This window comes from Lissotriton vulgaris, chromosome 3_1 (assembly GCF_964263255.1).
Source record: "Lissotriton vulgaris chromosome 3_1, aLisVul1.2, whole genome shotgun sequence".
In the NCBI taxonomy this organism is placed as follows: Eukaryota; Metazoa; Chordata; class Amphibia; order Caudata; family Salamandridae; genus Lissotriton; species Lissotriton vulgaris.
Window position 1 is genome coordinate 548,377,878 of NC_141689.1, and position 26,678 is coordinate 548,404,555.

The window sequence follows — 26,678 nt, forward strand, 5'->3', positions numbered from 1 at the left end:
GCCTGAATCCAACATTTCCCCATGCAATTCAAATGGAGACAATGTGGCCCAACGGCTAGAGCGGCTGACATCGAAGCATGGGAACCGGGTTTAAGTCTCAGCAGGGACGCTCAACATATTGTGATTGTGCGAAAACCACTTAATTTCCCATTGCCTAACAAAATGAATGTGTCCATCTGTAACGCAACTGGTGATCATATAAGGCGCTCCGATACCTTCGGGTCGAGTTCACGTAACTCCCCCCCCTAAACAAAATGCCAACTGTCGGCACAAGTGGTGGATTCTGATTCACAGAATCAGAATTTGCAAATAGTTACACAATGGCATGCCTCAGAAACCTACCACACAGTGCATTTTTTACAGTATTAGGTTGATATGGATTTGGGGCAGTGGGTGTTTCTGTGGGAGGTTAATGGCTAGCCAATTGGAAGGAAATGTATATCAATGCAGTCTAACTGGGGTTTTCAAAGTAATTGTACAAAGTGGATAATAGTAGATGGGGGTAAGCCACTAGCAAAGCTCGTACTAGAACACTGGTTCAGGCTCAGCTCAATGCCCTCTTAGATCATTGAGTCCACAACAAGCAACGCTTTCATATAGGCAATGTGGGGTAGTGGTTACAGCTGCTGACCATGCACAATAAGGAGCCAGGTTCAAATCCTGGGCTTCTTGTGCCAAAAGACAAAAAAAGGTGTAAAGTGGGAAAGGGTGTTGTAGAGTGGAGTGGGATAAAGTGTAGTATTATTAAGTAGAGTAGGGTGGCCTGAAGTGGTGTAGAGTGGAGTGTCACAGAATGAAGGGGCATAGAGTAGACTAGAGTGTAACAGAGTGTAGTGGAGTGGCATGAAGTGGAGCCGAGAGGAATAGAATAGAATGGTGTAGAGTGGAGTAGTATAGTGTGGAGGTACATAGAAGGACAGAGTGGAGTACAGTGGAATGGCGTAGAGTGGAGTATGCATGATGTGGTAGTACACTGCCATTAAAGACAACATATTTTCAATTGAATTGACCCTTATATTTGCACAGACCTGCAAGTGTACTGTTTTTTATTTTTTGGATAACTTTATTGGCATTTATATATATCACATAGTCATAACTTTACAGGCAGATATGACGGGCCCGATTCACAGAACTAACTTAAGACAAAATCCTAAACTTACTACCATTTTGGTATTCACAGAATGCACTTACTAATTTTTGGTATTCACAGAAGGCACTTACTCATTTCGGTATTCACAGAAGTTAGGACTCCTAAATGCCTTCTGTGAATACCAAAAGTCTTAAAGTTAGCATTTTTCTCAGTTTAGGAGCAGTAAAGTTAGAACTCCTAACTTTAGGACTCCTAAACTGAGAAAAACCTTTAGGAGGCTCTGCTGGTAACCCTGGCCATATTTCCTTGACTACACTGGAAATTTTCCCATATTGTAAAAATTATTCCGCCCCCAGGTCAAAGGCTTCCACTGCCTTCTCTTGTGTTATAAACCTGCCATCAATGTATAAGTCTCCCAGTGTTTGGCATCCTCCTTCTTTCCACCTTCTCACGGACATGGATTCCGCAATACGGGCAAATGGCCGTAGCACCCAGATGGGCATATCAAGAGCCTATGGAGCATGCTAGACCACCCTTTGAACTGTGTTTTCCCAGGTCCCGGCTACGTGCCGTACTAAGTATGGGGTCTGAGGGGGAACTCCCTTCCCAAGCATTAATAGTGCTGCAAATGTGTATCCATTGTGTGTGCCTGCCAAAAGATCTGTCTCCCAGTTGTTGTGCGTATCTAACCTTTGTACTGCGTGTTGCGGCTTGGAGGCCATATAATACAGTTCCATGCATAGGACTTATAATCTCCTCGGCCCCTTGTCCTCCGTAATGTTGTTAGACATACCAGTTTATGCCTATTGCCCCACAAGAGGTCTGTCAGCAGTTAATCAAGCATTCAGAAATAACCTCGAGGAATGCTGTAATGTGAGTGTTGCGGTGTGTACAGACATCTGGGCAGGATGATAACTTTTATTATTGCAATTTGACTCATAAGGGACAACAGCAGGTCCCGCCATAACCTTATTGATCCAGGGAGCCCTTCTATCACTCTACCAATATTGAGATCGAGGTTTGCGGAGGGTGTGTTTGCAAGCCATATTCCCAAGTATCTTGTCCCCTTACCCACCCATAATAGCTCTTCTGTGGCAAGCTCAGACTGCTGGATACTCGCCAATCATCCAATGGGGATTAGTTTGGATTTTCCTGGGTTAATCCGGAGTCCGGCTAGTATTCTAAATCTCAAATCTGCTAGCAATAAGGGGATCAAGTTTGTTGGTTGGCATAGACAGACTAGGGAATCATCGGTTTATAAGGATACCACATGATTGGTTGTGCCAAGTCCGCTCCGTAGAGTCACCACGATTGGCTTGATGGCTACAGCAAACAGCAGAGGAGAAAGTGAACATCTCTGCGGTGTGCTCCTACACAACTCAAACTGTTTGGACACCAAGCTCCTAATTTTGATCTGGGGGGAAGGGGATGCAGCTCCTGGTCAGCCAAAAAGCCAGGCCTTGAGGCTCTTCATGAAGGTTTGCAGAGTAGGAGAGCATCTGTTGTTGACTGGGAGCTCGTTCCAGGCCTTGGCTGCGAAGTAGGAGAAGGCTCTCCCATCTGCTCTGGTGCTAAGGATGCGCAGGGTTTCTGCTAGGACGAGGTCGGCGGAGCAGAGGGTGTGATCATTGACGGTGTGTGGAGTATAGATGTTTTTCTAATCGATGAAAGTCTGTTAGCAGGCCTCCCTCTCCACCCACCATTCCTCCAACATATGTGGGGCCCCCGGAAGACCCTCTCTAGGTCGCCCAGCACTGCTTCCCATTTGGCTATGTCTGTTTTCAGCTGTCAGCGTACCCCATATGATGTTTTAATACATTCACCTCTAATAACCACTTTTATGGCAGCCTATCCAAGAGCTCGTGTCGAGGCGGATCCCCAGTATGTTGCGAAGTATCTTTCCAGGGCTGCCAACAGCGTGGCCTAGAATGGAGGGTCTGATAGAGGTTTGAAGCCTCTGCAAAAGTATGGCAGAGCAGGCTCTCATCCCACACAGGCTTAGCAATACAAGTGAGTGATCAGACAGGTACCTAGGCAAATAAGATATCCCTCCCACGTCAGGTCCAAATTCAGTAGAAATGAACCAATAATCTATCCAAGTAGAAGTTCCAGATGCGGGAGAGTAGCAGGAGTACTGTTGAGTTGTCTGGTGGCACTGATGCAATACATCCAGCAAATGCATGCCAACAAGGACATCCCGTAAAGTATCCGTCATCTGGGGGTTAGTGTGGATTCTTGGGGATCTAGGACCATGGCACCGTCCAGGACACAGTTAACGTCTCCTGTCAGCTCTCAGGCAGGAAGCTGCCATCGTCATTAGGTTGGGCCAGAAAGATGGGCAGTCGTCATTAGGGTCAAAAACATTGCGCCCAAATGTGGACCAAGCAGGTTTCCTTCACAAACTCACAAGAGAGCTCGCTAAATGGCGCAGACTCCCCTGGAATATAGGGGGCAACTTCAATGCAGTAATCTATGTAAACTTAGACAGGTCATATCCACCCCTAACATGCACACAGGCAATTTCTAATGCACAAGTCTTGCCGGAATGGCTCGCGAATTGGAACTTAATAGATATTTGGCACGCGCTCAACCCTACAACACGCATATATTCCTTTTATTCCCCTGTACATGACCTGCATGTAAGGCTTTATCGGATAACCTGCCCTGCTTCCACTCATCAAACATACTTAGTATCTGGGGCATATGCACTCAGATCACAATCCCCAGATACTAAAGCTCAGATGAGACACAGTGCGCTCTCCAATCCCAACATGGGGCCTACAGCTGGCATCACTAGAGGACCATGTGTTTCGCTCATCACAAGGGACAGCAATTTAGACCACTTTGAAAACAACGAACACTCCACAGATGACTACCTCCTTGAGTGGGATGCCTTCAAGCTAACACTCAGAGCTTACTGTATGAGAGCCAAATGGAACATACGTAAACAGCTAACTGTAGCACTGGGCAAAATTGAAGGGAAACTACTGAGTTATGAAACACAGCAACTGGAGGGATGTAGAAACATGTGCGCACTAAACTCTGAGAGCGGAACATGCATACCTACTGGAGCAACTCCGCTGCCACAATTATGCGGCACACTCCGCAGGTACACATGCTACCGCAGATTGCGCAGGCAGGACGCTAGTGTGGCTATTACGCAGGACCAGGCACATCAACCCATAACCGCCCTAAAAAGGAACATAGGCTCAAGGGTGTACTCATAGCATGCAATACACAAAGTAATGACACAACACTATGCCGGACTATACCAGTTCAGGACACCCCAGGTAGAGAACCAAACTATTCCTTTGTTAGAATTGATACAACTGCCAGAAGCCATGCCAGAGCAAAGAGAGGGGCTTAATGAACCCCTAACACCAGAGGAAATCCGTTGAGCAATTATGGCGCTGGTGAGTGGGAAAACCCCAGGCCCTGATGGTTTCCCGGCGGAATTTTATAGAGCATATGCCACCATCCTCACTCCCCACCTACACAATCTATACACAGCAGCCATAGATGAGCCACGCCTTCCCCCGTCCTTGAATGAAGCTAACTTGGTGTCCTGCTTAAAGACCCCACAGACCTGGGTTCATACAGGCCACTGGCCCTACTCAACGTGGATTATAAAGTGCTAGCAAAGCTCCTAGCGGACAGAATGGCACAAGCGGTCCCCACCCTAGTCCATCACGACCATAACGGGCTCGTACCCGGGAGGAACACCTCCTTAAACCTCAGGCGCTTTTTTAGGATTGCAGAGTACTCGCAAACACAATTGGGCGAGAGCGGGTTGCCTTAATTGAGACCTAGAGAAGGCATTCAGCTCACTAGAGTGGGGAGCCCTATTTGCAGTCTAGATAAATACCAGCTGAAAGATTAATTCATCAATATGGTGAAGCTGTTACACAGTGCCCCTACTGTGAGGGTTAAAACGGGCCCCTACATATCGCACCTTGTCGAAGTGCACAGAAGGACTAGGCAGGGCTACCCTCTGTCCCCACTGTTTTTCGCACTGGCATGTAAAACACTAGCGGAAGCAATACGTACGGAGATATGAGGTAGCATCACGCTCGGGGACGAGACGCACACCATATCTTTATATGCGGATGATCTCCTGTTATACATGAGCGACATCCATAACATCCCGCAGAGGTTAGCACACATACTGGAACACTTTGCCTCCATATCTGGGCTGCGTATAAACATCGCTAAATCCTGCCTATACCCCTTCACTGCGCAGTGTGTAGATCCAGAATAAGCACTCAATGGCACACAAGTCCGCTGGTGTACAGACACATTCTGCTATCTAGGCATCCGTATGTACAGAAGGCCAAAGGACTTACAAGATGGCAATTTGGGCAGGGCACTGACTGCAATCAGCTCCCATGTGGCATTCTGGGGCACACTCCCACTATCAGTAACTGGCAAAGTGGCTATAGTAATTATGGTGGTGTTACTCAGGCTTTTATACTACTTTACGATTCTCCAACACTATATTCCCCAGTCTTTCTTTCGACCCCTTGAAAATCTGGTGAAGGATTTCATAAGGGGAAACTCCAGACACAGAGTGGCGATTAATAAGCTCTAGCTGCCTGTGGACCAGGGCAGTCTAGCTGTGCCACATTTGGAGTAATAATACTTAGCGGCCCAAATACAGTGGGTTGCCAGATGGTTAGCTGACCGTCACAGAAGAGACACAGCAACAACACAACTCCCCTTACAGACCGCGGAACTAGCAGTGATGTTTCACCCGTGCTCTAGAATTAAGCCACCAAAACTCACTGCTGCTGAAGGTGGCTCACAAGTGCTTCTGCAGAGCACTCTATATTACCCGCATAACCACACCACTCGCTCCAGCCCTGCCTCTGGAGGGGACACCCAGAGGTAACACAATCACTATAGCAGCTGAACTCAGTGGCTGGCATGTGGCCGGAATCCAAGACATAGGAGATATTTACCAAGAGGGCGCACTAGTCCCGTACATGACACTAGTGGAGGAAGACAGACTACCTTCTGGCCAATTTCTGCTGCACCGCTCCCTGCTAACATCCCTCACAGCCAAATGGGGTGATATGTCTACCGAGCCAGAGACACATCTCACTGTCCAATATCTGCACGTTATGGGGCAGACATCTCACTAAATGGTTTGCAGTATTTTTTAGAAACCAGACGGCGGTGACCCTATTGGCCTTTCGCCAACACTGGGAGAGAGATATGGGAAGGCACACACAGACAAAGAATGGGCTGCGGTGCTAGCGAGTCCTAATGAGGTCCCAAGAAATGCGTGCCTGTGACAAATACAATACTACGTTATCCACCAAGCGTACCTCACGCCTGTGAAGATCAATCAATATTTTAAACGCCAAGATGCTAAGTGCCCCAGATGCATACACTCAGATGCAGACCTCTTACATATATGTGTGGGGGTGCCCCAAGTTGACAGAATACTGGTCGGCAGTGGTGGATGTGCTAGAACAAAGCACAGGCCACACGCTTCCCCTTGAATTGCATATATATCTCCTGCATTTAAACCGCAGAAACCGCAACAACAAAACTACATCTAGATTCTTAGACCTAGGGATGTCAGTTGCAATAAGACTAATCACAAATCGGAGGAAAGACCCCAACCCGCCGCACATAATGATGTGGAGACACTCTATGCTCAATTGGACCAAAGAAGAAAGTACAGTGCTCAGGCGAGAAGTGACACTCAGGATCCGTAAGATTCCCCTTGCAGCCAACTGGGACGCAATTCTAACTGCGCTGATCCTCGCACAAGAGAGCAGAAACCCCTCTCAAGCATCAGCAGGAGATACACTACAGGTGCGCTCACCACAGAGGGGAACTAATTGAAGAAAGCAGCAAGAAAAACAATGGGGTGTAAGATAGCAACTACCACATAAAAGTAACCATGAGCGCACCATAGCCCCAACTAGCAAACAGCACCAGTACATAAACAACAGACAACAGTAACACCATAGTTGCTCCCAGGGTCCTTAAGCACCAGCCCCACAGTTAAGGCCTGTTACCAGTTAGGAATTATTTTGTCACTGTTCTGTTATTAACCCCCCCCCCCCCCCCTTGAGGGATGCACCATGTCCAATGTTCATATAAAGCAACTGCACAGCGTAAGACACTGGCAGAAAGACAATGCTGTTGCCAAGGTCGCATGTCCAAGGCAAAGACCTGATGCACCACAGGATATGAAAAATGTGCAATAATGAGTATAGCACATTGCTGGACTTTTTAAATACCTTGTTAGGTACAGCTGGAGATAAGAGACGTGTGCATAGTAATGATCCCCATCTTTCTTGCTATTACTGAAATAGCAATGCACTGCAGTATTATGTCTAAAGGTTTACTTTGCAGGCGCTTAATATGAAGAGGGAAATACACAGTAAATAGGTGTTGTAGACGCCATACGCTTAAGTCTGACTACTGAATATAGTCCATCTGCCGTTGCAACTGTAAAACCTCTTGTTGGCACACAGATATTGTAACCAGCGTACTTGAATGTTGGCAACGTGTTATATGCTGATTATAATTGCACCTGATGAGTGTTAAGTGGAAATCAATAAAAAATATTAAAAAAAATAATAATTAGGGGCAAAAACATTAATATTGAATATTTCTTTACCATCTAGTTTCCCATACAGGATGAGGTATCTCCTCTTTGGGTCCACAGTGTGATGTTGATGTTGGAATGGGACCCCTGGGGCCACCCACATGAGGACCCCCCTGGCAAACTCAGAATAGGACATAGCATACAATTGCCCTCTCTAGCGTTCTTCAGACATGGTAGGCAATCCCCCCAACTATGTATCTCCCACAAGCATGTTATGGCTATTTTATATCGCTTCGAAGAGTGGCAAACTCTCCTCCTTTTTTCAAAGGTCACTATCCTGCGTACATTCCAGGTTATCGTTTTTTTCATGGGGGCTGCCATAGCAGATACATTACTTTTCCATTTTTGTTCCGCAACCATGCATTTCTATACTGTACTTGCTTCCCCTGCTGCCGCAGAAGCATGGAATGTTCAGTGACTCTGTAGGAAGGCAGGTACACAACCACAACCTTACCCCAACAACAGCAAACGCCCCCACCCCTTTGGCAGTCACAGCTCCCCCCAGTCCCAGAAGAGATAAAGTAAGGATGTGCTTTTGCCACCCCATTACCCCCCAAACATAAAGAATAGAAGAACAATGCAGTTGTAATAAAGCTTCAGTGTCTGACATTTCCAGGAGTCTGTACTTCCTGTATTAAACAAGCACATTTCTCTGTGTTTTTCCCGCAATGCTAGTGGTGGACTCGCCAGCGGGGTGCGAGAATATGACCCCTGATTTGTTATCTACCTCTGGGGGTTAGGCTCCCCTATGGTCGCTTATATACTGAGTCAGGGTTACTTAATTCCATATAACATAGTCTTCACAGTTACCCTTACTTTCCTTCATGTAAGAAGCAAGAGTGTCAGTCACTCCCATCAATAAACAGCCAAATACCTACCTGACCCAACCGATCAGACTGTGTCTTCTTTGTGTGGGCAGTGTATCACCCATTCCCCTTCTAGTTAGTAAGCTCCCCGTGGAAATCATTATCCAACAGTTGATCTTGGAACGAGTCTCTTGAGTCGGGGACAGTGTCTGATATTTGTAGTGTGCCATCCTTGCATACTCGGACTCTCGCTGGGCTATGCATTCTGGCACTGGGTTGTCGCGTGTTTTGCAATCCTTTGTCCCTTAATGGGCCTCCTGATGTTCCAGCCCGGAATGAGTTCCTTGAGGAGTCTATCGTCTTCCCTGAGTGTCCCTTGGAATCCAACCAATCACTGGCCTCCAACGCCGAGAAGAAAAACTGAACTTTCCTATTGTTTTCGAACCTAAGTTTGGCTGGGTAGAGGACGCCTTATTTAAGGGTTCAGGTCTCTGAGGCATAGTTTTACCACTAGAAAAGATTTTCTTTGATCCTGTACCCGCTGCATATAGTCTGCGTAGATGGATATCTAGTGCCCCTCATTCAGTAGCGGACCTCGAATACGTGTCATCTGCAGGATAGCGTCATGGTCCCTAAAGGTAAAAAGTCTCGCAATAATAGCTCTTGGTGATGCACCCGGCTTGGGTGGGGGTATGAGTGCTCTGTGTGCTCTTTCCACCCAGGGGGCTACTGTGGAGGTGATCCAGTCTTCCAAGAATAGTTCAGTGATGGTCCCTCAGCTTTTTCGGGGAATCCTATAAAATGTAGATTAGTCCTACGAGACCCACCCTCTGAATCTTCCGTCCGTTCATCTAGGTGGCTCACCTTTTTTTTAGATCGATGATCGTGAACCTTAGGTAGTTGACCTCCGTCTGCATGGTATGCACTGTTTGTTCATTAGTGCTGATTCTGTCCATGACTCTACGCAGGTCACACCGGAACAGGTTGATCTTGATGGCGACAGTATCTATTTTATGTACCATTTTGTTTCATGTGGTACGTATGGACTCCAGCACATCCACCAGAGAAGGGGCCGTAATCCTCATATCTTGCATATTCTCTTGTTGTTCTGATAAGGCTACTGCCTGTGCAGTGTAAGAGGGTGTGCCTATTTTGAAATGTTGTTAGTTTGTAGTACATGGTTTTTCTTGTCCTTGACCATGTCGCCAAGGATTGCACTTTGTAGCGGCAGTGGAGATTGGCTTTCCAATACCCTTTCTAATTTAGGTGGTCATAAATGTAAGCTGGGGCACCGGGTCCACTACCTTGGTTTGTTGGATTTCTCCGAAAAGGTAGCTTCCTTTTCAGGGTCCCCCTACTGGCAGTGCTTAGTCCTCTGCTGCCTTAGGACTTAAGACCGGTTTACTAACCCCAGCCTCATGTCCACTCTGTACTATTGGGATACCCCTATTCCTGCTCACATCGTAGGGCGATTGGGTTGTGTAAGTATGCCACACTCTTCTACCTGATCCTCCCTCCTGCCCCAAATTTCACATGCACTTTCTCCCTCCCCCAAGGCCTCACCGCGGGGTCTCCAGCAATCCGGCAGCGGCACAGGGTCTTTAAAGAATTTGTTGCGTCTCTTAGTCCCACGCAGTCACCCTGGTGCTGTGCTATGTATCCTGTTCATGGCCCCCAGTGCTTTTTCGCGAGCGGTCAGGAGCTCTGTCATTGCAATGCTACAGCCCCCGTGTCCAGGTCGTCAGTTGCAGGCCTGTCTCCTGTCCCGGCGCGATACCAACCCCAGGGCAACTTTGCATTTGGGGCAGCTCCGCTGTTTCCAGAGGGACGCCCGCAAGCTGAACCAACCTCCGGTCACATCCAGGGCTGCTCTGAGTATATGCGCGCTCCCCGAGTTGTAGGTCAGTCGTCTCCATCCCTCAGCCTCAGACGCTTATTCCAAGTATCCTCTGCGGCTCGTGTATTCACCCTCAGCTCTACGGTTTACAGCAATCCCATACTGCCGGCTCCAGCCCGCTGACTGGCTCTCCCAACTTTGTGTTGTGGCATCCCTTTAAGTCACTTACTTATGGGAGGGGGAGCTGGCCGTCCTGCAGGCAGATAGCTACTTGCGCTCACTCCTGGAGGGTCATCCAATTGCGGGTCCCTCTTCTTCCAGAGCTGAACCACAATCTGCCTCTGGGGCCCATTTAAGATGGCGGCCAGATCCACTCCGCTTCTTTGTCGTCGCCATGCTCTGCAACCAGCTATGGATTGTGGCAGCAGGTGAGTACTGGGGATACCATGGACCTTGTTCAAAACTGTGATGGCCCTGTTTCCAGGGATGGGAAGAGAAGAGTGAAAGCAAGAGGAAACTGGATAATGAAAGAAGCGCAAAAAGGGTAAAATAGCACAAAATACTATCACAATAGATAAGAGAAGCATAGAAGATTAAAGGAATGTTGCAGAGAGGGTTCATAGAATGGGAAGCAGATAGGATAGTCGTAGCCACAAACGTTTTGTTCTTTTTTGTTTCCCAATCAGCAATGACGCAACCAAACCTAACAGCAAGAAAACTAATATTTTTTTATCAGGGTGTAATGCCACAGGCCTTACATCGCTGCTTTCCCATTAAAAGGTCATACTGTGCCATGGAACTCTAAAATGTATCATTCTCCACTCTTTCATGTGAGATGTTGTCCTAGAATGCAGGTTGAGAAGACATGCTTAGCCTCTACTGCTTCTGTGCAAGATATGACTTTCGCAAGGTTGTGAGACTAACATTCTGTAGTTACTACACCTGTACCTACACTCCAGGAATCTTTTTAAACATTGCATGGCTTCGGAAAGGGACAGGGTACAAAGAAAAAGAAAAAGAACAGAGATAAGAGAAAGAGAAAGTGAAAAAGATAGATCTGGTGAGGCTAGACAGGCTGAGTGTGGGGCTGGTGAAGACAAAATGAGAGAAAACAAAGGTAAAGAACAAAAAAGGGAATATGTGTTTGGAAGAGGAAATAGAAGTAAATGTGGGAGGGTGTGAGCAAAAGGAAGAAAGGAGGCAATCTTAAAGATCTAGCATTACTAGTGAGAGATGGCACGCTTTGTGTAAACATGTTTTTAGGCTCAGATTAAGCTTAAGCTTTTAGATCCAACTCAGATCCCTGGCTCAGCTCTTCCCACACATTTTCTGATTCATCCACCTTTAAAAAATACTAAGTCCCATACACTGGAACAAAAAGATCAAAATTGATTGCTGATGCAGAAAAAATTAAACAAGTTCATATTCTAACACAAATTTCTGCTGTTGCCTTTGGATTGAATGGCCTATTGTAAATCTGCATAGATACTCATGGCAATCAAAATTGTATGTAGATTCCCCTAAGTACTGCATTGGATTTTCATGAATTCCAAAAACGTTTAAAATCAGTTCAAATTTCGAGAAGAAACCTAACATAGATAGATTCCCAAATTTTAAATCTGCGTTTTTGTACTCGCGTTTTAGGTCTTGTTCTAATCATATCATGTGTCTTCCGTGAGAAGGAAAGTGTTGCAAAACCCAACTTGCCCAGCTCAGATTTTCAGTGCTTACTAAAGACTGGTATTATCTGGGAATAGTTTTACCTTGAATTATACTTCACATGTTCGGTCCATGGGTCATCTTCTGGTTCAAACATGGAGATGGTGAGGCCACAGGAGAAGCACTGCACAGTGTCAGTCACCCCTAGAAAAGACACCACAAATAACCTTCTTACGGTCACCTCTGCATTAAATTGCAACCAGCACAAATACACATTATACAACTATGTCTTACCTGTGTAAAAAAATCCGGCTTTGGAAAGGGCAGCGGCATCTGCATGAGCCTCCTCAGGCCACGTTTTAAAGGACTCCAGTCGAACAAGTTCTTCTTCAAAGATTTTGGATATGACAGGTCCTTCTGCAGTAGGATCAGAACAAAGGTAAATAATAATGGTAGAAATATGTGCACAACTGAAAACAGAATACCACAATTGAGCCCAATTGTAATAGATTGTGAATACTGTGGCAGTAGAGATAAACCATACTGAGGTAGAAGCAAGCTTTGAGCAGGAGAGAGTACTGCTAATTGTAATATATACATAAAGTCATGAGGTGAAGTTGTGTACAGATTTTAGGGATAGAAAATAATGCCTTCCAAAAAACACAAAGTTTTAAAATGTCTTAGTAGTGCGTAGTGCATTATGAAACTACATGTTGCCTCAAAAACTGAAATCTTTTAGTGTTCTTTTTCACGTTGGCTGAATCATGGGTGAACAGTCATAGTGTGAAATCAATGTAATAAATAATTAACTGAAAGCTTTTGTTTTAGACAAATGTGATAATTTCAGATTCTCTATGCATACATAAACATATACATCAAATATGTGAATTTTTGGAAGACTTGTAACATGCTTCTTTCCTTCTCCCCTCAGTATTCTTTACTACCTGCAAGTTCTCAGAGGGGCAGCATGTCAAATGAAGGAAGTCTTTGCTCCTGTTTGTGCGAGGCCTGTTCGTTCTGAAGTATTTGAGCCCAGAGAGAGGGCTCTTGGTCTCATCCATTTGTGCCCAAAGATTATCAGAGGAGCAATGTCTATCTAGAGTGCCTCAGGGGACAGAGCGTGATAAGAATATTGGAGTTTAATATTTTACAAACAAAACACTTGTTGAATCATAAAAGACTTACAGGAGCTATTGTTCTACATTTCTTCTACAGGCCTATTAACCTGACTGGGAAAGACTACTTTTCTTTTTTAAATTTTCACCCATAGAGTGTTGCCATGGTATGACAATGGTGTAAATATGATAGATGAAATGCGAGGCAGTCACTGACCAGCAATACAGCGGTCATTTCCAAGTACCACTTCAAATGGCCTAGCACAACCTTCATATGCTCAGGTGCAGTTATCAAAGCATCACATGCCAACTGCAGGCACATAAGAGCATGTGTGCAGGCTCTCCATTTATTTTTTCTAGTTTTTAGGAAAATGATGTTGCTGGGCCTCGCGGGTTCCCCCCGCCCCAGAGACTCCCTCCTCTGTGAGGCACACTTTAATGAATCCAGGGGAGGCTTTGGGGGGCATAAAGAGGGAGCCCTTTGTGCTCCCCTCTAATATTCATCATATGCCCCCACCCCAGGGTCATTGTAAAGCAAGCGCGAATCCACAATTAGCACAGTTTTGCTGCCATTTTTTTCCCAATGTTTTTATGCGGTGGCAGGTTCCGAGGGGGACCCCAACACCATAGATTGGGCGACAATATTCCTACCCCGCCCCCCTTTTTTTATTTTCACTTTTTTTGGTGACTTAGTGAAGCAGAGTCACAAAATGGCTGCCAACACTGCCTGGTTGAAGAGTTGGCAGCAACTCAGAGCCATGCATTCCTTGCACGAACTCGTCTTTTTTCCGAAGGCTTTGTGACCAAAGATGGATCTATCTTTTTCTTCTTAAATTTCTCAATAACTACTGATCAGATTTGCACCAAATACCAAAAGCACAATCTGCATAACAACATCTACCTTTCTGCCACATTTGATAGGATTCCGTCCAGCAGTTCGGGCTGTAGATTCGACAATACGTTCCTATGGGAATTAACATTACAAACACAGCCTTATTTCGTGCCCCTATTTCTCGGTCCCCACTGCACGGATCACCCCCAATCTGCCCATGACACACACAACCTACTTTGACACTTTTTAGGACAAAATTTATGAAAATAGGTCAAACTATGCCAAAGTTATAGGCAAGTCAAAAAACCCTTTTCCTATGGAAACTAGGTTATAACTACCTACCTGGTGACCACCAGTATGTTATAAATACCTTGTATAATTTTTCACGATAATATTTCATGAAGTACAATAAATGTCAAATTCAAAAACATTTGAGAGGCTTGCTGGAATAAAAAACAAGTTTATGAAAACAAAATATTAAAATCGATTACCTTATCAAAATCAGTTCATACCTGTGTCTTTTGGCAATGACTTCTTAAAGGGTGAAGAAAAAAACAATTTTCCCTGCAAAAAAGAAAGAAGCGATATTCACAAAAACGTATGTTGTATCCTTATCTCACTAGTATGCAGATTTTAAGACGTGCCTGAAGCAAATACATGGAATCCTCTTTATTCTACTAAACAGTGGTTTTAACATAGTGATAAATTTGTGAATTACTTTACCCAGTCCTTAGACATTGGCTCATTGACGACAGGTATTCCTCAATCAGGAGAGAATTAGTCATCTAGTCTGGATCGCCAGGTTACAGAACTGATTAACACTGCTTATGTTGAATCAAAATAGCGTCTTAAAAATTTCTATTATGATATAGCTCAAGGTGGTAGCAATCTGATGCTTTAAATCAGTGTTCAGATTACTGTGTCACAAATTATCAAGCCAAAATTTGACATTATAGAATTATCATCTTGTCTATCTACCTCATTTGAGATATTACACCCAGGGGCTCCTCTGCTACGGTGGAGGAGCGTCGCGCCACTGCTCTTGGAGCACGAAAAATAGAATGATAATGTAGTTATTATCATTTTATTTTTTGCAGGTTCGGGGCTGGGTTAGGGTGGGGTGGGGCTAGAGATACAGGGGGAGGAGTGGTTTGCATGCCATCTTGGCTTGGCTAAACAGTCATGAACACATTGCATGTTCCCCACCAGACTGCATTACACAGCCTGGTGGGGAACATGCCCAGGCCCCCAGTCCCCATCTGAGCACCGATCCATGGTGCGCAGACCAATCACAACATTGCATTGCAGAGTTAAGATTGGCTTAGGAGAGCCAATCGCAATGTTGCATGGCAGCGTTGTGATTGGCTATGGGGAGCCTGGGTGCTTCGACTCGAGAAGTGTTGAGGAGAGATGCGGCTGGCCGAACAGGTAAGTGGTATTTGTTCTTTGGCCACCCTCATTCTCTGCCCAGCCGCTACTGATTACACCATGAAGTGACTGGTCACCCTGGATGCAGGGAAATCCTGTGTCCTTTAAAAATACAATGAACAAACATTATTTTCCCTATATTCTACTCTGAGAGGCATCATATTAAAAATACCGCCTGGAACTAGCAAGGATCTATCAATGAACGCTTTTTGTTTAAAGTTAGTTTTATATTTTTTATTCTATGTTAAGTGTTACACGGCATTGCATCAGTACGTGTTCAGTTCTGTTGGTTTAGTCCTGGACTCAGATCTGGTGTTCATCAGAGACAGGCACTAGCATATGTGAGTTGATGCAGGCTCGAGGCCTCGATATTGCATGTTTGCATGACAAGGTGCAGACAGCCTCCTGGCTCCTCCCACTCCCTATGCATGTGCATTGCCTTGTAAGTGTCCTGGTCCTGATCAAGATGCTATGGCAACCTGTGGCAGGAATTAAATGTTGTTGTGAGACAAGCCGGCATTGAATATCGGTACATGTGTGATTCAAACGTGAAGGAACAATTTTGACGCAATGTTCTGACCGGCGAAATCAACTTACTAATGACACCGAGGCTTGTATTATGTTGAAAAGTCCGATAGTAGTACTACTCAAACACTACAAATTCTATTCACAAACCTACGTGCAGAGACCTCCATCTCTCCTATCTTTTCTATGCAGCAATCTCCACCCCAGTTGCGGAGGTCTCTGCACACTTAGGAATATGTATTAGTAGTAAATGTGGAAGAAAGGAGGCGGGAGGGCGGATAATGAGGAATACTAACTACTATAAGAGGGGGGATTAGGGTAGGGCAAGGAGGAGTTTAGGGAGGGACATGCAACTACAGATGTCCACAAACAAAACATTAAACATATTGTTAATCTTTAGCTGCCCTTCTAAAATTACTAGTGCCAAAAAGGACCAAAAGCAGTCATAAATCTAATCCAGCCTAGAGTTTCAGTAAGTTGAGCACCACACATGGCAAATCACAGGTACTGTTACTGACTGTAGAAAATATTGGAGGCAGGGACTTAGATGAACAACCAACAGGAGATAATGTTAAATAAATCAAATTATTTCAAATATTAAATCACACACACACACACATATAGATAAATATATGTGTGTGTGTGTGTGTGTATGCGTGCGGGTCTGTGTGCACAGATATAGCGAGAGGGAGAGAATACAAGTTATAGTCAAATTAAAATGTTTTGTTAATTAAATAATTTCATATTTCAATTTTGTGTAAAATAATTAATTAAAACCTTTTTAACTTTTAATGAAAAATGTATTTAAAATTAAAATTAATGAAAAAATAGGTTTTAGAAGACTCAGAACGATTGTTGCTCACCTCTGCCATAAGGATCGCTGCTCTGTTGCCCGACTGTCCTGCTGCTCTGCTGCCCTGCTGCCTGAGTGAAGGACGGAACCTGCATCTTGAATCCAGGACCACCAGAGTGACTCCAAGGGCTAGCTGGCTGGCCTCCTGACCACAGCGTCAGAGACAGGAGTTCCATTCACCTTGCACTCAGCACCTGAACTCTGTCTGCTGTAAGTCCTAATGACCCACGTGGTGCCACCCAGTCCTGAACCCTTAGAAGTGGGCCTGAAGGTGTTCTGCCAGCCTAGCTGTGGTCCCAGGAGAACCGTCACTGAATTAACACATCATCTCAAAGAACTCCACAACGAAACCGCAGCTCAACGCAGGACCCTGCATTCAAGACCAGGCCATAGAGTGCACCGGGCATTTTTCTGGTGGGCCGCCAGGGTGCGGGCCGGTTTTGGACCCCTAGGGGCCGATTTCGGTACCGCGGTCGGCAACATCGGCCCCCTGTAACAAAATCGGCAGAAAACGGCCCTTGCAAACCGCTCGACTACACCCCTCTCGCTGAAACTTCCTTATCGGCACAAGCAAGTGAAGTGCTATACTGTAGTGATTATCATTCTAGGGCCACTTTAGTTCTCATTTTTGCATCTTAAACTTTTTCGGCTGCCTCTGATCTGCATAGCCACATTTAATACATTTGTTTACGTGACATTGTTCTAGGAATATGCTGTACTGTCTGTACAAGGTTGCTCGGAATACATAACATAGGGGTAGATTAGGATGGCGGACAGACAAAGTCTGTCCGCCATCCTGTCTGGGGCAGGGACCGTCCGCCACAAGGGTGGAGGTACCGTGCCCCGAATTAGGATGCACCTGCCACAGTGGCGGGTGCATCCCGCATTATTAACATTGCGGCCGTGAAAGCACCGTCCACCGCATTGTCAAAAATGCATGTTGTGCGTTTCACAGCACAACATGACAGGCACCGCGCGGTGCCTGCTATGTTGTACTGTGAAACGCAGGGGGGTACCATAGGTACCCCCCATGTGCACCCCCCCTTCACCCTGGGGGCCCGCAACGGGCCCCCAAGGCAAAGACAGTATGCCTTTTCGTGGCGGCATTGCCGCCACGGAAAGGCATTGCCCACAGCACATCCTAATATGGCTGGCGGTGTCTGATAGACACCGCCACCATATTAGACATTTTCTGCCGCGGTCGCAAAGCGACTGGGCGGAAAAGCGGCGGACGGTCTTCCCGTCCGCCGCGGTCCCCCCCCACCATCCTAATATGGCGGGGGAAATAGGTAGCGGACGGGCACGGATGGCGGACGGATCGCCACCGCCTGCATGGCGCTGGCGATCCGTCAGCCATCCTAATCGACCCCAATGTGTACTTTTTCATTACTAGTTCAGCAACAGCTCCTAATGTTTTAGACATGACACAGTCACACAGCTGCATCCACCAAAGTAGTTCTTATCATATAAACAGAGTCCCTTCCCTTTGAGGGAAGAGAGAATTTTGGAAGAGATGACTATTCTGGAACAACAGCAGTGCCTGACATGCAGCTCTGCGTAAACTTAGTGGCCTATTACGATGTCGGTGGGACCAACACTCAGATGCCGTCAGTGTCAGTCCCACCAACATCTCTAACCACCGTCAGACCACTGTATTAGGTCGGTCAGACCACATTGGTCCAGGGACTGACCAACAGCTTTCAATGGGTTGGTCTGATCGTATTCCCCACTGTGGAGGCCATGCCTTCTCAGGCACCCTCCCGGGGATTACAATCCACCTCTCCGCCAGCCATTTCACATCGGTTCTTCCGAAGATGAAAAGAAAGGTTTTTTCGACCCGCTAAACAGCACTGCATCATGTGGCAGGCTCCTTCTGGGGCCTGCCACAGGGTGCAGGGATGTTTGAAAACATGCCTCTTTGCATTGGGGTTCGTGCTGGGGCACTTTTCCAAGCTGCAGTACAAGGGAGAGGGAATCTGATCTGAGTTGTTTGGTAGAGTGATGAGGTTTGACGAAGGATCTCAGAATCGGGTGGCCTCTGCCTTGCATTATTTTGTGTGAAATGCATAAGGCCTTAAAGGTGATCCTTTCTTTAACTGGAAGCCAGTGCAGGCTTTTGAGTGCAGGTTTAGCAGAGCATCTCGATTTGGTTCCGGTTAGGAGTCTGGCCGCAGCGTTCCGAGCTCATTGTAGTCTATAAATGACTGATGCCGGTGCCCCCAGGTACAGGACGTTGCCATAGTCCAGTCTGGAGTTCACCAACCCCTGCAACAGTAGCTTCCTTGATTGGAAGGGGATCAGATGGAGGATTTTTCACGCCATTCAAATGAGTCCAAAGCAGGTGCCCGTGGGTTTTCTGGCCTGAGTTTTGAAGTTGAGGTCTTGATCCAACCACATGCCAAGACTTTTGACTTCGGGTTTGGGGGTAGGAGGTGTTCCCATGCATGGCGGCCATGAAAGGGATGAAGGGAGTTTGTGTGGGTTTCCCAGGATAAGTATCTCAGATTTTTCTCCGTTAAGTTTTAACCGAGATTCACACATCCAGTGGAAAACGCTCTCGAGACACCTTGCCAGATTGTCCAGGCTTTTGCTCAGCTGGTTAATAGAGACCACCAGCTGGGTGTCATCGGCATACATGACTGTTTTTATGCCGAATGGGGCAATAACGTCCTCTAAGGGGGACATGTAGACATTAAACAGTGTGGGGCTCAGGGAGGAGCCCTGGGGGACCCCACACTGTAGTGGCAGGGCTTTGGACACGGCTGTGCCATCCGACACTTGGAAGGTTCTTTTTTCCAGAAAGGATTTGATCCAGGACAGGGCGGAGTCAGAGACTCCTATCAGACTTAGCCGGTGAATGAGGATGGCATGATCCACCGTGTCGAAGGTGGCACTCAGGTCGAGAAAGATCACTGCCACTGATCCTCCTGCATCTATGATGGTTCTTGCCTCTTTGACCACGGCTAGCAGAGCGGTGTCAGTGTCCTGTCCAGGTCTGAACCCTGTCTGAGATTGGCGCAGGAGTTTGTTGTTTTCCAGGAAATTGGAGAGTTGGTGGTTGACAATTCGTTCGGCCACTTTGCTGATAGCAGGGAGAAGAGAGATGGGTCTGAAGTTGGTTGGGTCCGTGGGATCAAGGTGGGGTTTCTTTAGAAGAGCCCTAACAGTGGCTTTCTTCCAGTTGGCAGGAACAGAGCCAAGTGTGAAAGAGGTGTTAATGAGGTGGGTTAAAGGAGGGGCAACAGTGGGGGCGACCAGTTTTAATTTGCTCATGGGAGCTGGGTCTGATGGAGCACCACTTTTTACGGTTTGTAGAGTAGACAGAAATAGCTCTGTGGTAATCTGGGGGAGAGTTCGGAGGCGAGGAGCTTCGAAGCAGGGAGGGGGGATGGCTGGGATTTGAAAAGAGTTGGGAGCAGGAAGTGAATTAAGAATGTTATCAATTTTTGATGAAAAGAACTCAGCAAGCTGGTTGCTTCTAATGCCCGATGGGTCGGGTGTGGGTAAGGGGTCTGGAATTTTGGAGAGTAAGCGTACGATGCGATAGGTTTCTTTCGCACATTTGGCTGCCGCTGATATTTTTTCCTCGAAGAAGGTTGCCTGCGTGTTTTTTATACAGTTTTTGTAGTGTTTGATGGCGGCCCTATACTCGTTTTTGCTTTCCGTCGTCCAGTTCTTTCTCCACAGGAGCTCGAGTTTTTTGCATTTCTTCCTGAGATTCCGTAATTCTTGGGTGAACCACGGGGATTTGGCTGTTCTCTTTTTACTGGGGAGGGGTTTGACTGGCAGGGTAATGTCGAGGGATTGGTTAATCCACTCGTGAAGTTGGACGTCTGCTCTGGAGGGGTCAGGGTCCAGTATTGGTATTGTGGAAGTAAGTACTTGTGCCCAAGAGTTTATATCCAGATTTTTCCACGGGCGGGAGTGTGCTTGGGGGGGAGGTCTCTCTGGTGTCTCAGCCGAAAATTTTAGCATAAAGGGGACTAAGAAGTGGTCTGACCATGGGACATGGAGGGGGGTATTTACGACCAATCTCGTGAGGTTGGTAAATATGGGGTCCAGCAAGTGGCCCTTGTTGTGGGTGGGCTGGTTACTTTGTAGGTGGAGATTCAGGGAGGCTAGATATGCTTTGAGGTCGGCAGCTATTTTGTTAGAGAGGTCGTCGAAGTGGAGATTCAGGTCTCCCAAGACCGTGAAGTTCAGGGATAGACAGGCGAGGGAGGAAGTGGTGTCCATTAGGGAATCACAGAATCGTTGTTGCAGTCCTGGTGGGCGATAAACTAGTATCCCTGAGATGGTAGTGGATGGGGACCGATGGATAGAGAAATGTACGTTTTCACAGTCCAGGATGGGGCTTTCCTTAAACTGGCAAGATAGGTAGTCTCTGTAGATAATCGCTATCCCACCTCCAATACCGGACGGTCTGTCATGGTGCTTTATAAGGTAGCCAGGGGGAGTGATTGGATGATATCTGGCTCCGAATCTGATGTAAGCCAGGTTTCCGTGAGAAAAAGGGCCTCGATTTCCGAATCCTGCAGGAGCATGTTGATTTCTGCCTGGTGCTTCGGGAGGGATCTGCAGTTAAGCAGGGCCATCCTGAGCCAGCGTGGTTTAGGGGGGAAGTTAGGGGTCAACCTGTATGTACAGTTTGAACAGCGGGAATGTCCCTCCTCTAGGGAAATGGTACAGCGACAGGGCGCGGAAGAAAGATCCCTTAGCCTGTGCAGGGTTTCCTGGGTGTATCTTAGTGATAATGGAGTAGTTGCTGCAGGGGTCCTGGGCTCTGGGCTCGGTCTGGCGCGGACGGGCACAGACGGGCTTGCCTTAGGCGGTTGGATCCTAATTTGTTGGGCGGGACCAGCGACTACCTGAAGGTCAGTCCCGTTCCCACAACAATGGCCGTCGGAGGCTCGTCCCACCGCCTTCCTAATCGGCCCCTAAGTTTACACTCATGATGCAGACTGCCTAATTTCATACACCAGGTATTGGGCTGGAGGCCAATCACAGACATCACGTATATATAATTTGCTCACACAGTAAGGGTAGACCTAGTCAGACAGATGTCCTGGTCCCCACATTGTGGACACAATTATGCAGATAAACTGAGACAAAGTCTTTTCCCATCTTAACCTAAACAAAAGATAACATCAGCTCGAGCTGGAAAAAAACTGTAGATGCAGTACTACTTTTTCGACTCATGGTGATTTTTTCAGATACAAAAGACTGAAATATTTCAGGCTGTTTATGTGCGCAGTAATTCAGCCTTTCACACATGCCTCTAATTAAGGTGATGACATACTGGTATTTGGAGCAGCACAAAAGAAACATGACCAGGCCCTTACACAAGTGTGCTAATAACTTGCTAATGCAGGTTTCACTCTGAATGTGGCAAAATGTAAGTTTTGCAATATCAAACTCAGATTCTTTGGCCATACATTCACTGATGGGGGACTGACTACTGTCCCAGATTAAGTGCAAGCATTCTCATTTATTTGTCCCCCACAAGATGTAACTATGCTGCGATCCTTCTTAGGCATGACCAGTTATTGCTCAAGATACATTTGTGTCTTTGCTACAGTGAGTGCCCGATTGAGAGACTTAACAAGACAAGATGTCTCTTTCCAGTGGTCTCCTGAATGTGACCAAATTTTCAAAGACATAAAAGATGTGATTGAGAATGTAACTGAAATGGCCTACTTTGGCCCCAAGCTACATACGAGATCACAGTAGATGCGAGGCAGGTGAGGATGTGGCTAATCCTTGCGCAAGACAATGGCTATCCGAATGCCCGGAGACATATTGTGGCCTTTGCCAGCAGAAGCCTGTCTGAAACAGAACGTGCATACCCACAGCCAGGGAAGGAGAGTCTGGCTGTAGGGCAGACCTGTAAATATTTTCATGTGGTTTTATATAGAAAACGTTTACTATCATGACAGACCACCAGGCATTGCTCACTATCTTCGGAAACCCCAAAGCTAAGATGCCCCCTCATATTAAGAAGTAGAGGTTGCGAATGCTAGAATACATTATGCGATTGTACACAAACCAGGACAAGATCAATACCCTGTAGATTACATTTTGAAGAGTGCTGCTACATTGCAAACAATTCAGCATCCAAAGAAGCTGAAGAGTATCTAAATTTCATTGTGAGGTTCAGCACACCCGCTGCTCTATCCACTGAGCTAATTATTGCTGCTACGAATGCAGATAAGGACATGCTCATTCTCAAAGACATCATTACAACACAATCTTGGTAGAAATGTGTGTGACTCGTTGCTGATGATGCTGAATTCCAAAAAAATTCAAGAATGTACAGGATGAGTTGTCTGTCACCCAAGAAGGTGTCATACTGAGATTCTGAGAAGCTCAAGAATCATCATACCTGTGAACCTGAGACACCAAATCATTGAACTTGCCCATGAAGGACATCACAGCATGGAAGCCACCAAAGGAGCCTTAATTGTGGTAGCGTGGTGAGCAAAAGAATGATGCGTTGTTCAGCATTCCGTTCATCAATTGTTTGTTTTGCAAGGTTCGTGTCACAGACACTTCTCGAAAATGCAAGATGTAGACATATGCTGAACAGCACCGATGTGCCCAGGAAAGTCTTTGACAAAGAGGACTGGTTACAGGTCGAACAAAGAAGGAAGTGAAAAACGATCACTCCATTTGATTTCGACCCTCCGAGTGTTGTAACGTGTAGAGGACACATCCCGAAAAGTTAATCACACTTTAAATATCTACCTCGATGTTCATCAGCTCCTGATATCACGAGTGAGGCGACCTTCCCCTGAAAGTCCAGATCAAGCATCCAAGCCCATGTCATCGGTGCCGAATGAAGATGCATTTCAACTGTCTTATACCACCCAATCTGGTAGACCAGTGTGAGCGCCTCAACAACTCATTGAGGAACTATGATGTTATTGCTGTCTGCACTTTTTGTTTTGCAAAGGGGGAGATGCAGAACGCAGGGACCCTGTAGTTCTTGGCGGACTCCCAAACAATACCTATGTAATGTACTGGAAGAGGTTATGGTGTTGTTATAAAGGTTATGACGCAATGCGTACAGTGTGTGGTTGTATGCTGAAGAATAAAGATGGGTTTTGCAGAGCTACATGTTTGGCATATTGTATTTGAATGCTCCCAAGCTGGGGGAGGGGGGGCACTACAGGCGCTTTGTGCTTCTAGGCACTATTTACACTTAAATCTTTAAAATTGCAAATCTCTGGTTCTACTGATTGGATTTTTGTTGTTTTGGTGTCAAATAATTTAATATTTGTTACTCTATTTTCTAAGTTGGTGTCGGATTGTTCTTGTGTTATGTTTTCACTTTATTACTGTTTGAAGTGCTGCATAAATACTTTATACATTGCCTCTAAATTAAGCCTGACAACTACGAGAGGGTTAAGCACAGGTTAATTTGTGGTTTGCCTGTGGTTCACCCTGGCAGAGATTGTGGTTCCTGCTTGAGTAGATTTTCACCACCCTTTAACCAGTAATCCAATTTCCAACAGTGACTGTCGCCAAATGTGCGCAAGTTAACAGGTATGTATTATGTGCACCTTACAAGAGGTGAGCATAATGTGAACATGACATTACCCCCCTAAATGGGGGTCTGATGTTGAAGATGCCCCATCACCCACCTCTCCACAGTGATGCAAGATTGATTATTAGGGAGTATATGCATCTGCACAAAGACCCAGAACTTGTTTTAAGGTATTTAAAGGTGACGCTCTTGGGTGCCGGTACCCCTGCCCCTCGCCCCTTGAAATTGAAATATAAAAAGTGCTGGTACTCACTATGTAAAATACCTGTTTGCTAATAAAACGTGCTGGTACTCTTTCATTAAAAGTATTCAACCCCTTCTGAGAAGGGCAGGTACCCGCCCAGTGAACTTAAAGTGCAGGTACTATCTAACTGTACCTGCCCAAGTAAAGCCATGCCCACCACCCCCCAACACACACACACACAGGTACTGTCATCCCCACAGTAATGGTAACTGCAGCTTCCCTGTAAGCAGTAGGTGACCAGCTACCACAGAGATGAGAATCTGGCACATTAAGAGAGTGACTGACAACAACAGAGGGTCTGTGGGAAACATGACTGTGAACCTTTCTCCGCCCCAAAGTCCAGGACTTCATCTGAGGGACTGCACCGGGATTTGTCCTACAATTCGCAAATGTAAAATGTGGTGAGGACTCAACATTTCTTGAAACATTAACAAAGAGACACACTTCTAGGTATTAACCTATCATGAAGGCTGATGTAATGATTCAGGAGTTTACATTGCAGTCACTCAGGAGGAGAGAGAAGCTCACTCATGCAATCGGTATATTCAGTTCATTCCTCTGCACATCTAGACTCTTCCCCCTGGGTAAGCTTTCATAATAGAAGCTGCTGGAGACCCACCCCTTAACTGACAGGCACACTTTGGCTGGGGCAGAAAGGTTTTAAATATCTACTGACCAGCTGTGCTGAACTTTTAGAGAGATTATTTACAGTGTTTGGGTTCTAAACTACTCTAGCCCATTTTGTAAATATTTTTCAGATGATTATCTTTGAACTACAGTCTTCAGCTAGAGACTGGAAAAGCATTTTAACGTCCATAATTGTCAGGGTCTCCTCCACTCGGCCTGTTTGATCACAACTGCCCCTGGGCTTGACTTTCCCAGAACCAGTCAATACTTCTCCAGTCAGATGCACCATAGTGCCTGGATGTGTGTGCCCCTTTAAGTTTTGTAACGAAAGGGGATCCTTCCAGTAAAAAAAACTATGCCCTGTGACATTCCCCACTTTGTATTTATGTTCTACAATGCAGCACACATGCAAAGTTGGAAAAAAGGATAAATAATGAAATTCTCCTTTTTACACCTGCTCTGAAGAGGCTTACGGTTTTGGCACACATTCCTGTCTACCAATGTTAGTACACAGGGATTTGCATCAACATCCATTGGTGGTTGCATGGAATGCCAATGTACCACGCATGGAACGCCTACTTGATGTAATGTAGAGCAAAGTAACCCATGGTGAAACTTTGCATTACTTTGGGATCTGGATTTGTATTTGATAGTAAATCCCATTGCAACACTTTTCCCGGAGTGTGCATCACAAAAGTGATGCAACCCCGGCGCAAGGAGTTTTGGCTAGCTTGCAGGCCAATGAACAGAAAGTGCGCTGTTCAAATTCCGTGCAGTGATTAGTGTGACCGCGGAGTATCTGTTGTGCTTAAGTGAATGGGACACACAATAAAGTATGGGCCTCCTTTGTGTAAATGGTACTCAAAATGGAAGAGCCTGCCAGAAAGGAATGTAAGTAATAGGAACATTACTGAGGCCATGGTTCTCTGTCCACTTTATGTCTCCTTCTCCCCTGAAGGAGTTACTGCACACTCTTTTGTGTAGGAACTTAGTGGTAAGGCCTTTCTGTCTTATATGCCTTCTATCAGAGAATCCTGGCAGGGCACACCCATGTCCATCCCCTCTTCCTGACGGGCTAGAATGACAAAAGTCTTTAGCCAACTAAGTCTGCCGGTAATAAACAAAATGCCAGAAAATGCCTGGCACCAGCTTCAGAGACGGCTCTCTGGAATTCACATCTGCAACACTAGGATAAACACTGGGCGAAAAGCAGGTCAGTGTGCTAATATTTTCATTGACCGGTGCCAGGACCCACAAAGAAGTGAGGATGAGAAATGAGCACAAAAGCCAAGATCCCTGATTGTTTACTCCCTTCTCATGTGGAGATCATCTGGACAAGACCCCTGCAGGCAGAACTAGAGACTGCATAGACAAGGAGGAACTGCCTGCAGGAGAAAGAGGATGATTGCACTGCATATCCAGAGGAGTCATGAGGAGTCATCAGTCTTGCTGTATGATTGACTAAGAAGCTATGCAAGGAACTTGGGTCCT

At 46.0% G+C, this 26,678-nt stretch overlaps 1 protein-coding gene across 5 annotated transcripts in view; it reads right to left on the reverse strand.

The window, feature by feature from the left end:
* The window catches only part of LOC147726769 (baculoviral IAP repeat-containing protein 1-like), a 448,780-nt gene that overhangs the window by 322,667 nt on the left and 99,435 nt on the right, over positions 1–26,678 (reverse strand). For all 5 annotated transcript variants that reach the window (XM_086960812.1, XM_086960813.1, XM_086960811.1 and 2 more), the window contains exons 5-7: positions 14,477–14,528; positions 12,312–12,434; positions 12,122–12,221 (exon numbers count right to left, since the gene is read on the reverse strand). In XM_086960812.1, the coding sequence (XP_086816938.1) occupies positions 12,122–12,221; positions 12,312–12,434; positions 14,477–14,528 (275 nt within the window). The remainder of the gene's footprint in view (positions 1–12,121; positions 12,222–12,311; positions 12,435–14,476; positions 14,529–26,678) is intronic.